Source organism: Anopheles darlingi, chromosome 2, assembly GCF_943734745.1.
Source record: "Anopheles darlingi chromosome 2, idAnoDarlMG_H_01, whole genome shotgun sequence".
Classification (NCBI taxonomy): Eukaryota; Metazoa; Arthropoda; class Insecta; order Diptera; family Culicidae; genus Anopheles; species Anopheles darlingi.
The window spans coordinates 75297762-75313556 of NC_064874.1; the positions used below are offsets into that span (position 1 = coordinate 75297762).

A 15795-nucleotide genomic window follows, 5' to 3' on the forward strand; every position below is an offset into this window, starting at 1 on the left:
TCTAACTACTAAACGCACTTATCGCCTATCTATAATCGGAGCAAAAGCAAACTGAAGGACTTGGACTAAGACTACTAAGCGCACACCTCGAACACTAAACACAGGCTCTAGCGTGCGCAAATAGGGAGTTGTAGACTGACAAAACACCGAGCAAGGAGCTCAGCAAGGAACCGCGACACATCCTGCCACACACACAAATACACTGGACAGAGACTTGAAGCGAGTGATCGAAAGGAATTCTATAGAGCGAAGTACTACGCTTTAGAAACCGAAAAAGAAGCAACAATCTGAACACCAATCCTACAATCGGCTTCCCGTACCGTAACATCACTACTACCTCACACACCTTACGATGCCCTACTTCGTAAAATGATTCTTCGAGAATCGAGAGCGGACGGGCGCGACGCAGAATGGCCTTTGCATCCCTTGGAACAATTCCCCTCAGGGAATGAAAAGATTGCGGGCGCGTTGCGTTTTGTCGGTCGGGAAAACGCTGACCACAATCTTCTCACCCCCTCTTCCCTGGCATTCCTCTACATTACTCCTCCGACAAGGACACACCGCGCAAGGACACGCAACAGGACGTATGGCAGCGAGACCGGTGTAAAGCCTGGCACCGGGCTCGTGCAACGTGGTTCCGTGGCGCTTTCGTGGCGGCCTTTTAGGGGGAAGGAATGACGGAGGGGTTGCTAGGGGAACGGTTCGGTGGTCTCCGCGGACCATCTGCGTCTCCGTCCCATCTCCCGTGCGAGGTGACAAGTGATCGTTGACGGTGACGAAAAAAGAACAGATTGTCAATCGGGTTCGTCGCTTGTTGCTGTCTTTCGTTTCCGTTTTCCTTCCACATACGAGTGTCACTTAAGCGTCTCTCTCCCTCTCTCTCGTGCTTTGTGAGGTGTCGGAATGGTGGGCGAACACGAATCAATGTTCTGCGAGAATCGGATTTTGTTCCTTGATCGCTTCACTCTCAATGCTCGGTTGAAGTTGCTGCGCTACGATCTACCTCCCCATTACATGATCATCCCCTATTATGTTGGTTATTATCGCAGATAGGAGACGTTACATTTACATCACACACATACACACACACACATAGACAGATACATACATACACAGTGATCCCACGAGGGGGAGGGTTCGTCGATCGACTTTGATCAAGCACTACTAAACACAAAAGCTACTAAACAGCAAAAGCATACTTTTTGGCGCGTTAATTTCTACTCAGTCTTTCTTGGTATAAAAGGAAGGGAGGGGGATGTAGGTGGTTAAAATGGGGGAGGGGGTAAATGATCGGCAGGATCCTGTTTTTTTTTCTTTTGTTGATCCAATAAGCTCGCCGTTCGCCTGCAAACTGTTCCCTGTAAACTGTCCATCGGATAGTCCTGCTTTCGATCGATTTTTGTTTGTTTTGTCTATCTACAAGGTTTACCTAAATGCTAAATAGAAGGGAGGGAGAGCTGCTATGTACACAGTATGGAATCCTAAACACTAGATGTGGGATTAATGTATGGACAATAGATTATCTAGATCGCGACACGTACGGACACGCTTGAGACCAAAAGTAGCCAACCAAGTGTTGGCCACCTGTTGGTGCGCTCCACTTACATCGCTAACAGTAACTGGGATGATATCGTTTGTGCCCCCTTTTTTTTATACATACACACACACATACATACACACAGATGCTACACACACATACATACAGACATACTGACACACTTCGCACGGGAACTGGCACTTGGCGGACATCGAACGGAGAGCGGTCTGTGGATCGTCGGAAGCGTTTTTTGTGGTTTTTCTTTTTTGTTTTTAAATAGACGATTAAAGCAATCGCGGCCATTCGCGAATTTGTCGTTTAAAAAAAAAGGTTCCTTTGCTCTACTCCTCCTCTCCTTGTTCTGGATAATACTGAAAGCAGCGTTCACCCCTCCTCACTGGTCACCGCGCCCGGCGCTGCGCACAAATAACGCAACAACAACAACAATCCGAAACTTATACAACAATAGCCAAAGCCCGATCCAAATCCGAATTATGCTCTAGCCACAAGAGAGAGAGAGAGAGAGAGAGAGACACACACACAGCACGCACCGCGTCCACTCTAAGATCATTGAATTTTGCACACGAGCAAAAGCAATCAAGAGTTACACACACAAGCGCCCCGCGGGTGGATGGGGAGCCATTGACTGCAAAACAATGGCGCTTTAACGTTAAAATGTTGGTAAACTTTTTGGTAATCTGGGGAATTTAGTTATTTAAATAATTTGCCTAACGTGCGCGGTGGATGCCAGGTGGAGGTTGGTACGAAAAGGAAGCAGAGGAAGAAGAAGAATATGAAGAAGAAGAAGAAGAAGAAGAAGAAGAAGAGGAAGAAGAAGAATAAGAAGAAGAAGAAGAAGAAGAAGCAGTAATAAGAAAGGGGGCTAAGGATAAAATTAAACAAAAAATAGAAATAAAACCTATTTACAAAAGCAATCCAAGCAGCTCCTGCCTAATCCCTGCTCTTCTCGTCCCGTCTCGTCTCGCTCGCTCGCTCCTCGACTGATCCTCGACTGATGACTCTCAAAACGTTCGCTTTCGATACTGGTGATGGCCATGAGGCTCCGGATTAACAGAAATTTAAAAAAGAAAAAAAAACCCCAAAAGGTAGCCTCTGGCCCCTGGTGCTGAACGAATGGAACAGAGCGCGACGCGACGCGACGCAAAACTGTCATCCATTATAAGTTTTTAAAACAAAAGTCGAATATTTAAGATAAGAGAATGGAAGCCACGGTCTCCGTCTCGTCCCGTCCCGTCCGTTCCGCAATCGATCGGACCGGGTCGGAGCGAGGTAGTAGAGGAGATGTTTGTTTGAAGTGAGAAAGAGATTATGATTCACCGAACGGGATGGTCGTCCATGTTGTCGAACGGGCTGTAGCTGACTGGCTCGCTGGCTCGCTGGCTGACGAGTGAGAGAGAGAGAGACTTGCAGGACATCGAGACGACGAACAGGGTTCCTACAGGCAGGTGTGGATGGTTTTTTTCGTCCGGCAGAGCTTACACTTGACCTCGCAGCACCAGTGGAAGGTGCAGGCGCAACGCTCGACCACCGTCACCTCCTGCGTCCGGTAGCCCCGACCGCAGCACATCAGATCGCACCCGTCCACACCGATCGACGTGTCGTTGCACTGGCGCCCGTGCGTCCCCTGGATGCCGAGCCGCGGATTGCGCTCGCAGAAACCGGGCGACGGTTCCAGGTACACCAGATCCTTCGCGCCCGGCGGTTTGTGTTCCGGGTTGTACGGTTTCAGCTGGAAGTTATATCTGTTGTTGGTTTTTGGAGACCGCAGAGAAAAAGAGAGAGAGAAAAGAGAGCGAAAAAGAAACGAACAACATTATCATTTATCATGATTAGGGCGCAGGAAAGAAAAGGAAAAGGATTTGAGGAGTCGCGAGACTTACCGATTGATACGCTTCTGGTGCGCGTGGCCAGGCCCGCGGGCATGGATCGAGTTGCTCAGCACGTTGTTGTTCGCGATGCTACCACCACCATTGCCACCGAGCCCGTTCTTCGGGCCACCGTTGCCGTTACCGTTGCCGTTGCCATTGCCACCACCGTTGCCCGAGCTACTGCTGCCAGCCCGATTCGTAAGCGTATGCTCGTTGATACCACCGGGACCGCCGAGACCGCCACCTGCACCGCCACCGGCAGCACCTGTCCCAGCACCACCACCACCGCCACCTCCACCACCACCGCCACCGCCGCCACCGCCACCACCGTTGCGCAACAAACTGTTGCTCACCATGACCCGGGACGCACCATCGAAGCGATCCTTCAGTATGTCACCGATCGTACGGAAGCTGTTCAACCGCATCCAGCACGTCTTCATCGTGCACGAACCGGACATACCGTGGCACTTGCACTCCTGCCGCATCTCCGCCTGAACGTGCTGTGAGAGAGAGATAGAGAGATGGAGAGAAAGAGATTCATTAAAACGATCTGTCTGATGCACTTTGGTTTAATCGCGTACTAATCTCGCTGGTCGTTTGTACCATCAAACACTCAACGAGTCTCTAACAACGAGTCTGCACGATCGTGCTCGTGCTCATCGCCGGGATTTATGGGATTCACATTAAAGATCCATTTTTGGGGGTGCACGTTCGACAGCCACACCACAAGATGCAATAAAAATCAATTAAATTCCGTTCCGTTCTGGCAGTCTCCCTGCACTTTTGCTAATCCTCGCTCATCGCATTCGATGCTTCTCACAGTTCTTGACCTCTACTGTTGCTGCTGCTGCTGCACCAACCTCCACTAAGGACTAATATGTCACTTTATTACAATCGCCACAAATTAATAAACTTCATAAATGAATTCATTAGAGCTTTTATCAGCTGTCAACGAGTTAATATCTTCTCCTTTTCCTCCTTCTTCGATTGGCCTGTCTGGTGATGCTGTTTCGCTTTTTATGCACACGCTTCTCGAATGCCGAAATCGACGACGAAACGCGATTTTGCTTTTCTGCGGCGTGAGATTGTGTCCAGCTCCTCTTCTTCTTCCTCATCGTCGTCATCATCCCAGAAGTGGTGACTTGGAATCAAGCGACCAGAATGCGTGGCCTCGTCGTCTGACGAGAACGGAACGAAGCGAACACAAAACGCCAAAAATCGTAACCGAAGAAAAAAAAGCAAAATCATCCCCAGGGGAAGAGGGGAGAGGATTAAAATATTTATTAATGAAACTGAGCCCCAACCGTACCGGGTTTGTGTGTGTGTGTGTGCCACGGTATTATCGCTGGCATTTATACGCTGGCGATGGTGATCGCGCGCGTGAGACCGTTGCGACCGGAGCGCGTACACCAGACTACAAAAAGTGAGGCGATCAGCACGCGTTTTGTAGCATAAATGAAAATGAAAATAATTTATTTGTTTGATTTTTCATTTTCCCATTCCCGAAAAAAAAACATTGCGAAAACATTGCGCAAAACATTATCTGCGCTGAGATCGAAAAGGATTCAGACCACACCGAAAGCAAAAAGGACCTCAACAGGGAAAGAACGAAAGGGTGACACTTACCGCTCGCCCTGCCTCATTGTTGTGAAGGTTCATCTTTTCGCGCAACGTCCGGCCGCGCTCGCCGGTGTCGACGAACTCGCGCGAAAACTTAAACCCGAATCCGATGTTGTCACTGCAGCCGCCCCACTCCCAGTCACCGACACCGGCCGCCACCGCACCCATACTATTCATCTGCGGCTCACGGTTGTGGTGCGAGTAATCGCAAGTGCACGACTCGATCGAACCTTCGCTGCATGCCCGGGCCACACTGTGCGTCACCGCGGCGCTGGTGATCGCGTAGATGAACGCCGTCTCACGGCAACCTGTAAGGGAGAGAGAGAGAGAGAAAGAGAGAGGGGGTTGAATAATCGGTAAACTAAATCCGAGCGGCGCTGGCTTGTGATAACACCTCAGACCTGCCTCGCCTGAAAGATCGCAACAAGATGGATTATTCGGAGCAGCGACGAAGTGACAGAGCAACAGAGAGAGAACGAGAGAGCGAGGGACTCGTTTTTTTTTTTTGGCAAAACGCAACCGATGAAAGACGAGATCACGAGATCGCCGCTGGGGTGAGCGAGAGCGAGGATGCGATTAAAATAAATTAAAACCCATTTTCATGCCATTGGTCCTAATCCTACTTAGTGTGGATCCCATTCCGGGCTCTAATGATGACCCACCCTCCCGGGTGTCTAAGCCTCCGTCCGAAGGTCGACGAATTGAAATGGACACCAACAGCGGAGAGAGAGAAGAGGACGAGTTGTTCGTTGTTCGTTGAGCCGCTTTGGAAGAGTTGAACCGCTTATTGCGTGCTTGTGCGTGTTTGTGCGCGCGTGTTGTTTGCTCCATTCTTAAGACCCTCTCGTTGAGCCCACTCGTGAACGTCTGGAACATGTTCTTCGTCTGGTTCTAGCCGAGCATCAGCATGCGATGTGGATCATAAAACCGACGCGAACACAGCGAGAGAGAGATTCTTTTTGCTACAATGCGCGATCCTCGGCGATCATTACACACGTTACGTTACGATCGTTCGTCGTGCTGTGAGGGGCTATTGCTCAGATGCTCAGATCATGGACTGGACTGGTAATCGATTATCCGATCGCCTGCATCCGCATTCCTGGCCCCTGGTTTGCCCCTGGGACTGGCTAGCCGATAGACACCAGGGCCCAGGGCATGCTACAAAAGCTGGAACCGATTGCAGAAATTGCATTTCGTTCGAGTTGCCGACAGAGTTCACCTCAAGGACCCTGTAGCGACTCTCCTGTAGCGTCTCTTTCCGCTGTGGTCTCTTCCTCACTCTCACACATACATACAGACACTGACACTGACTGTCTCGGTTTGGTCGGTCATAATCGTACGTTTAGCACCCAATTTTCCACCCGATTTCACACCCCGAGCTGTCGATCATCTGCGATCGATCTGCGTGAAAATAGTCATGCAAAAATGGTCATGCCAAGCAGGCCGGTACCACCCAGGAACCCGGACCCGGACCCGGACCCGGACCGATCAGCCTCGATAATCAATCATCATAAAGTGCATGTTGCGCAGCGAGCTGGTCCCGTGCTGGTGTCTGGGTCTCTCCGATGCCACCGACGACACCGACACCAGACACTTGTCCGCCTGGGCAGTGACCTGCTGCTGGTGCTGCCTGTGCTGCTGGTGGGGTGCAAAAGGGGTCCCTGTGGAGCGTCGAGGTGATGATGGCATCCAGCGTCGACCAACGGGACTCACATCTGGACGTCGTCGTTGCAGCAGTCTTGCTCTCTCTCTCTCTCTCTCTTAGGAGTGACCTCCGATCGATCGGACACCCAACGGTGCCGAAGGTAGCGGTGCAAGAGAGCAACCGAAATCTCGGGTACGGTAGCGCGAATTGAGACGTCGAACACTCCGGGTGTGACCGGGACACAATCCATCATCCCTGCGCTTCAATGCTGCGCTTCTTCTCGAGCATGACCTTGAGGCCTAGAGGGCAGACCCAGAGCTAATGCTGGCCAAGGACACACACGATCGATAACGAGCGAACGAGCACCATCACGGCCGCCATTATCATCATGGATGCGGTTCGCCACATCATCATCATCGACACTTCATTAGGAAACCCGCGGAACCCACCTCGTCGGCCCACCTGCTGCAACAAAGGGGTTTCTAAGAGGGTTTGTGACCGTGCTCCGGGATTGCGTCATCGACAACACACACTTTATGGCACTTAATACCGGGGGAGCGGTTGTTGTGGGTGCGGCCGGCACATGCCAGGTGTCATCGTAAAAAGGGCGGCAGTTTGTCAAAGGCCCCTCGGTGGTATCTGATGACCTGATTGACTTCCTTCCTATTTTTTTTTTTGGTTTTCTTTCTCCACCGAGAGTGATAAGCAAGTGAACGTTTGTGTTGCAAGTAAATTGAACAAATCATTGAGTCATCACGCCCCACCCCCCCGGGGGGAGTACGCGAAGCGGCACACACCCAACCACCCATTACGGTTAGCACCTTTACCAACTTTCCACGTGGGAACGCGGAATGTGGAATGCGCGCTCTGATAAGCGACCCTCAAGACCCTCAAGACCCTCAAGACCCTCAAGATCAGTCATCCTGTTGCTGTCGCATCCTCTTCTGCCCTCAGTATTGGACTAATTTGTGACAGTTCATTTGTCATTTCTCCCTCGAGGGGGACCTGTTTGTGTGTGCGTGTGTGCGTGGAGGTAACAGTACACGTTCCGGTTGTCGTGGCCAAAAAAATAAAGAAAAAAAGAAAAAGAAAACGAGAATCCCGACGAGAAAGGGATCAATTTCGATGTCGTCTGTCGTTTGTCACCGCCAATCAGATGATGGGTTCGTGACCGTGATCATCTCTTGCCTGCTGCTGCTGCTGCTGCTGCTGCTGATGGTGATTGATCAGCTTTTAATTGATTTATTAGGATCCGTTGCCGCGTCCGAAGTAGGTAGATGGGACCGGGGGAGGTTGTCAAGGATCGGGGCAGCAACATCCCCTCTAAACGGTGCCACCGTTCACTGCGGGCTGCCGGGAAGATCGATAAACATGCTGATTGGATTAGACGGTGGCCGCGATCAACGATCAACTCGATCTCGATCGAACGATCGATCCCGGGCACTGGCACCGGACCCCGCAGACCCCGCAGACCAGGACCGGAGCAGAGATTCCAGATTCCTTCGATCCATCATGTGTATCCATCCATCAGCAGCGATCCAATCTTAGTTAATGAATAAATTAACTCTGCATAATCACCTCAGCAACGGCAACGGTGGCGGTGGTGGCGGTGGTGGCGGTGGTGGCGGCAGGGGCAGTGGTGGTGACGACGCCACGTTACCAGACCGGGGACATGGGGGATGATTGGCCCGCATGATGCATGATTGCCCCGGTGTAACCGATATCACTCCGGGAACCCAATTCCTAAAACGTCAATCTCCGCTCCATTAGACCGTGTGCCCGTGTCCGTGCCCGTGTGTGTGTGTGTGTGGCAACAACAACGGACCTAATCCTTTGACCGTACCAACGGCAGGCAGGCAGGCAAATAGCAAAATAGAGACCCAAGAGAGGAGAGTTCCCTTGGTTGGAGGGATCAAAATATTTTCATCTCGCGCTAGAAGGGATCATCCTTCTTCTTCTACTTCTTCTTCTTCTACTGTCCCATTGTTGGCAATTGAATTGGATGGCCGCTTTGTGCCGCTGTTGTATGTGTGTGTGTGTGAATGCTGGTGCTGGCTGGTGCACCAACAAACAGCAACCGATCCAAACCGATAATTGCCGGGTTCGTCGCTGCTGCGCGCATTGAGCTTTTCCGTTTGTTTCGCAACAAAACAAATAACTTCGCGGCAAACACACAAGCGATTACGAGAAGGAGAAGCAGGAAGAGTAGAAGGAGGAGGAGAAGGAGACAGAAAGGAAATCCGGTCTCTCGTCGCGTCTTGAATTACCTTCCATTTTTATTTTTTTTTTTCGATTGCGTCTCTCCCAGAGCTGTGTTCGGTGCAGCGGTGCGGTTGTTGTAGCTGTTGGTTGATTTGGCGCTGTCTTGTTCAATGAAAGGGTCCCTGGTGCACCCTTCCCCTCCCTTTGGTGCACCCTTCGCTTGCGCCCCTGGGAGTGAGCCTTTTATTTCCCTCTCGCTCTTTTGATGAAATGTAATGAAATCTGTTTGAATGCTACGCATTGGCGCAAACAAGGCAAACAGAACAATTAGCCTAATATGCTTCAAAGCAGCAGCAGCAGACGATGGGCGTTATTTCGGGAGTCGGCACCGATTGCATCCGTGGCCGTCTTTTGGGACCTGACCATCAAAACACCGTTCCCCCTTTTCTTGTGTTCGTTCGCTGCGTGATTACACTGTTCCGTTCTGCGCCCCGTTTTTTTTTTTTTTTTGTCACACGATTTGCATGGCGAGCCGGCTTTGTTTTCGGTTCCTTTATGCGGTTCCTCCGTTTCCGCACGCGAGGTTCGTCGCTTTCGATCCATTTCGATTCTTTCTTCCTTCCTTCCTTCACCTGGCCCCGCAAAAAAACCGTTTGTTCTTCATCTTTGCGTGCAGCGTGCATGTGTGTGTGTGTGTGTGAAACAGGTTGTCTGGTTTCATTCACCTGATCGTAATCAGGGTCCAAAAAATCCGCATTTTTTTTAATCGTTTCGCGAATTTAGATCAGTTAATGGGTCATTAATCATAAAGGGATCACCACATTGTGTGCGCGTGTGCGCGTGTGTGTTCTATAGAGAGACCTCTTCTCTTCCCAAGGCGATCGGGCCGGGCGATGATTATAATGCTTCGATTAAAGTTTGCGATTCGATCGCATTATCGCGCTGTGCCGATCGTCTAGCAGCTAGACGCAGATCGCCTTCTAGCGAATGGCCCTCTTCGGTGGCATCGCTTTGCACGCATTCCTTATCCCCCTTTGCAGCAACCCGGTAGGTCCCGGTGGGGTGGGGGTTGGCAGCAAACCGAAGCGGCAGAAAGCAAAAAAACAATGATCCGAGATCCGTGATCGTCGTCATCGGAGTCGCCGTCGCTGTCGTCTGTCCCCAGCACCAAGCGACCCCCTACAGACCCCTGGCAGGGAGGGCTTTGGGCTTCTGATTTATGGAGCGTATAAAATCTTTTATTAATATACATCTCGCTACGATTTAACACGCTGTTTCCCCGTTTTGGGTTTCTCCCTTCATCCGCAACCGGAGCGCTTCTGGGTTCCTGGCTGGCTGGCTGGCTGGCCGCTGTCACCAGCACCAGCACCACCACCAGCAGTGCGACCCTCTTGCGCTTCTTCTTGCGTTCATCGCATCCTTCAAGCCCCTTGGTGCGTGGCAGCCACCAGATCCTAGATCGCAACGCTGCGACCCTTTTTGCAGAAACAACCGTTCTCCTCGAGAGGGTCTGAAAATCGAAGGATCGAGGGTTTATGGTCGGGAATTGGTCGTGCTGTAAAACTGTCGTCACCGGACCGGATCGTCATCAGCCTATTCCTCTTCATCATCATCATCATCCTCGACGGTGCAGCTGATCCCTGGACGGTCCGTTGTACCTGGACGATGGGCGCGCGCGCGCGTGCACGCCTCGCTCCAGTCCAGCGTCCGGGTTGACGATTTTATCAAATCGAGAGAAAAGAAGATTTATAGCATTTAATTGCTCCACGGGGAGGGTGGCGCAAAAGGCAGTAAAGATGTTACCGGTGACCAGAAGCCCTCACAGGTCCTGGACTGGACGTAAAGTGCACTTTACACTCTGCGGCCGCGTGGCCACTAATTTCACCGTTCGGTCTCAATTAAACCGCTCTCATCGGACGGACGGACGGACGGACGACGCTCCGTGACGACGACGACGATGATAAGCTTATCGAAGAGTGTTTGCCAGATAAAGTGCGCGAATGAAGGCGCGCATGAAGGGCACAACGCCCCGGGGGGGAAGGAAGGATGATTCCCACGATTCCAGCGAACGAAAGTGGAAGAAAAATGGACGCTCGAATCCCAACGGAAGACCACCAGAAAGTCAGCCACTTTACTTTACTTCCAACCGAATCGAAGTTCACTTTGGACAGAAGCACGCACACGCACGCACACACAAGTGGACGCTCCAATTCGGACTTGGACTTGGAGTGCTTGTGGACCACGGACCACCGGTGCTCGCTGGCGATCGCTGAACGAATGGTGAATGGTGGCCATTGTTTTCGGGCGTGACTGTCCATCTTTCCCGTCCCGGTCCGGCCCGGTGGCTGTTTGCCACCGTCGACGACCTCTTCGTCGTCATCCACGTCGCCATCATCGTCATTGACGTTGATGGTTGGTTGGAACACACGCCTTGATCTGTCACTTCTGAACAGCAAACGAGAGGCGAGGCCGCAGGGCCGTGGAGTGCGTGATCACCCTCTTCCCCTCATCCTCCTCCTTCACTAACCTTCCTCTAGCGCCAAATGAGCCATTTTTCAAGCCCGGTGAGCTGATAGAAAATGTCTGTTAATAGGGAAAACAAACACGACAAAACGACCACCGCCGAGTGGTGGTGACCGCCACCTTCCTCTCTCTCTCAGGTAGTGATGCTGTGGGAAAGCTACTGAGACGGTGGCGTCGACGTCGAGCGAGCGTCGTTCTGTTTGCGATCGTGGGTTGCATTTTAATCATCAGACGCCTCCCACTGTTTCGCAGATCGTGAGACGTGTGCGTCTGCACATGTGTGTGTGTGTGTGTATGAGTGAATGTTAATTGGATATGGTGCCAATGCCGGCCACTGGCATGCTCGCGCGCGCTCTAGCGTCTTATGTTTGAAGCTTCGCGAAATGAAACGTCCGCCAACCAATGCCACGCCACCGATGCTGATATCCTTAATGTTCGCGGTTGGAAAATGCGCCAAGAAACACTGAGGTCATTGCTCACCACCACCCCCGTCCCACCAGGACGCCTGTTTTGCTCGGCGAAATGGAAAACCGAAACCCCCAGTGGTAGTAATCAATAAGATCTTCCCCCCGCGGGGCGAGCAGAAAATCTGTCTGACCGAACAACCGACCAACCGACCGACCGCGACTCGCCGTTTGATCATTGGGCGTGCGCGCGCGCGCCCTCGCACACACACACACACCCTGCCTCGATCGCACCATCAATTGCCATTAATTTTCCGACAATTATTATAATTTATCGGTCCCCCCACCCAACAACTACCCCAACCCGGTGTCCACCGGTGGATCGGTGCGACCCAGATGTGAAACCTGACCACCGAACACCGAGAGAGCGGCGGTTTGCTGGCTGCTGGTTGCTGGGTTGCGGCCAAATGCATTAATTATTGATAGCGGGAGCTGCTGCTGCGGTTGCAACGGTGGCGGCAGTAAAAATGCTAATGGATTGCCACCGAAGAAGAAGAAGCAGCAGCAGCCAAGAAGGGTGGAAGGGGGAGATGGGAGCAAAGCGATGAATAATGACTTAATTTCTTCGCGATTCCCCTCCCCGCGACCGATCGTGTACCTCCTGGAGTCTTTGTGGTGTGGTCGTGCGGGTCTTGGATCGCTTCAGTTCCGGCGGCACTTTCTCCATCCGCAGCATCGACCACAAAGGAAAGAGAGAGAAGAGAGCGAGGGCAGAGGCGACCATTAGGGAGGCGGTTTACATGGCAATATCAGCAATACTTATTAAATCGTTTTTTGAACCCCCTCGACGTCGTCGTCGTCATCGTTGTTGGTGTGTTGTAACCGTTTTTCTGAATGGAAAAAGGCGGAAAATCGTTCGCAACAGAAAAGAGTATCTCCGGATTGGAGTTTGCAGCCGCGGAAACCAAGCGCGTGTGGTCTTACGGACCCTTTCCAAACGGACCCTTTGGTGTCCCTTTTCTTTTGGTGAAAATATAATCCTCGTCTCTAATAAAGCTGTTCGGGAAGCTGACAAACACACACACACGCACGCGCCCTCTGGCGACAGATAGTAAAGGGACACCAGCATCACCACCGGTGGCCAGATCCGGGGACATCTGAAACCGTGCTCCCACCTCGATTGATCGCCTCAAGGGCCACATTCCGGATCAGGATCCGTAATCCTCGCTTCGAATTCGAATTCTGTCTGGCGTCGGAATGACGGTTTTTGTGGTTTTTGCGGTGCGATTACACAAATCCATCGATCAACCATCGAGCCCATTGAAGGACTTTCGGTCCCTCTCCTTCTCCTACTCCTCCTCCTTCTCCTCTTCCTGCTGAAGTGGTTACATCCGAAAAGGACTTTTCTGAGGGAGAAATTCGAGGACTCGCGGCCAAATGAACAGATGTTTCTGGTGCTCTGTTTGTGTGTCAGCTTACCACCGAGCGTTCTGGTGTCCTTTTTCCCCTCGAAAGAGAGAGTGTTTATTGGCTTTTGGCAGCGCCGCCTGCCAGGGAAGGTGATGCTTTTTGAAGGTGTTTGGTTTGGTTTTTGATGTTTAACGGTTGTTGGAACACCCTTCAATTGGTCAATTATGTTTTCTTGTGCGGGGTTCGTGAGGTGTGTTGGTTGGTTTGTTGGAAAAAGGTTGGAAAAATACACACAATACTCTCTCCCTCACGGCATGGCGTTCGCTTTCGTTTCATTCCCCCGGTCCACGACAGTGCCACGTCACTGGCTCATCAAAAGCATTATGCTTCAACGCCAACGCCTCCGACAAAATGACAAATCGCCAGCGAGAGCCCGGTCCCGGGGCCGGGGGGGCACGTACCGACGGAGTGACATCAGTTGGAACGTGAGGTGCGACCACGACCCCGCGAGCTGCTACTATCCGCGTCCGATCGCGACCAAATCTGGTGCGGGATCTATCCGTGGGCCGTGAGCCACAACAAATGCCGCGGCCATAAAGTCAACCTACGCGCGCGCGCGCACGTGTGTGTGTGCGCGTGTCCGCGACGATCTCCTCACCGGAATAGCAAATTAGGAATAGCAGCAACCGCAACAACAACAACAAACACTTACCTCGCTCGACGATCTTCCCGAAGAGGTTCTTGCCGCGCAGAAAGTTCCGCGTCGAGCAGTTCCAGCGGCGCGTCCGGAACTGATGCTGGCACTCGTTGATCGCCAGGTTGGCGCCCTTCGCGATCGCCGCCAGCACGCCGGGGTTTTCGCGCGCCAACCGGCGCTGTTTGCGCCGAAGCGTCGCATGGATCGCCGGATCCAGGTACGTCATGCCCGGGGCCAACGGCGAGATGTTGTTCGGTTCGCCCGCCTTCGCGATGCCCCTGAAGAGAGACGAGAGAGAGACGAGAGAGAATGAGAGTGAGAATTAAGGAAAAGTTTGTGTGTGTGTTTTTTGTTTTGTAAATTTTTGTTCGCATTTTTACTTTCACTTCGAAGCAACTGTTTTTCCCAAAAAGCCCGATTTGCCGCTGACCTTCAACAAGCCACTCGCACTCCGGGGAAAGGGGGTGTTAATGCGCAACATAAACACACGCCACAGCACGCCGTAACATGTGGGTTACACATGTGGGCGCCGACTCGTGGTCGGCCACGAAAAACCCACAAAAGGTTTTCCCCCGAAAAAACGGGGAAAAAACCCCCGAAAATCAACCTGAACCTGCAACGAACGCCTGAATGAACCGGTTGACAGCTGTCAAACGAACGAAATAGAGTTGTTTTGCTGCGCATGATGATCGAAGATGGCGACGAAGACGAGCGCAGTCTCTCTGTTCGGTGCTGCTGGAAACTCCCAGAGGGAGACGACGCACTTTCGTGTGACGCTTTTTCACATCCCCCCGGGGGCCAGAGGAAGGTCGCCACAACAGTGCCTCAGTACCACACCTCTCCGTTTGTGTGTGTGTTTGTCCTCCCATTAGGACGCGGAGGGAGGAAATTAGTTAAATCAATATTGAACGCCACCGGCTACCGACAGTAGTCGGGCCGTAGTCTGTAGCAGTCTGTGGTCGTCCGGTCACGACGCGAGATGCAAATGAGGAACATCTCCCGTAGGGGCAGGAGTTGCCTGGGAAACTGCGCGCTGGCATGGCGCTGACGCCAATGATTAATTGGACAAACAGAGACATCGGCGGCGTATTGCGTAAGCTGTTGACCGTTGTTGCCCGGCCCGCGTGGCCGCGTGACAAAAGTATGCTGCGTTTCCCACGCATCTCACAGCATCAGCATCAGGGATCACCGTTCTCAGGCGGCGAAAGTGGCCAGACCAGAACGGACGAAAAGACGGAAGAATCGAGTGTGAAAGTGATCCGGAACGCCATTTCCAACAATTCGTGGCCGTACTTCGAACAACAGACACAGGAGAAGGAGGCACGAGGAGGAACATTCAATTAACTCCAGAGCATGTGTCATCAACACGCGCCAAACAGCACATTCCAGCGTACACCGGGGTGAGGTCCGGTGTCCAAAGCATCCGGGGGGAGAGTTCGGGATCAATTTGTTGGCCGCCGACGACGACGACGACGCTCCTGGCGACGATCCGGCACGTCCGTGCGATCATGATTGATTTCGAGCTTCAAACATCGCCTTCGATGCCACAGCAAGAAGAACGCGGAAACATGGAACGCGTCGAGAAGGAAGGAAGGGACAGGGACAAAAAAACAGACATTTCCGGGAAGACCGACCGACCGACCGGTGGTCGCGATCGGGAACGTGTTCACCGCCGAGCGTCATAAAGATGCCATCGAAATCATGTCAACGGCACGCCACGGAGCATTCCGATGCGTCGCCGCGATGATGATGGAACGCGATCGCGCTTCCCCCTCTGACGCTTCTTCTTTTCTAAGAACACGATGGCCCGATGGTCGTTACATAACGCACACGACGGACCGACGGACACCGAATTCCGAATGCTGTTT

The 15795-nt window shown here is 52.2% G+C and overlaps 1 protein-coding gene across 1 annotated transcript in view; it reads right to left on the reverse strand.

The window, feature by feature from the left end:
- Positions 1-2500: 2500 nt before the first annotated feature.
- Positions 2501-15795, reverse strand: part of LOC125949682 (protein Wnt-1) — a 19261-nt gene continuing 5966 nt past the window's right edge. Inside the window, exons 2-6 of the mRNA XM_049676947.1 lie at positions 13943-14205; positions 5053-5354; positions 3758-3926; positions 3439-3646; positions 2501-3300 (exon numbers count right to left, since the gene is read on the reverse strand). Coding sequence (XP_049532904.1) covers positions 2994-3300; positions 3439-3646; positions 3758-3926; positions 5053-5354; positions 13943-14205 — 1249 coding nt within the window. The 3' untranslated portion in view covers positions 2501-2993. The remainder of the gene's footprint in view (positions 3301-3438; positions 3647-3757; positions 3927-5052; positions 5355-13942; positions 14206-15795) is intronic.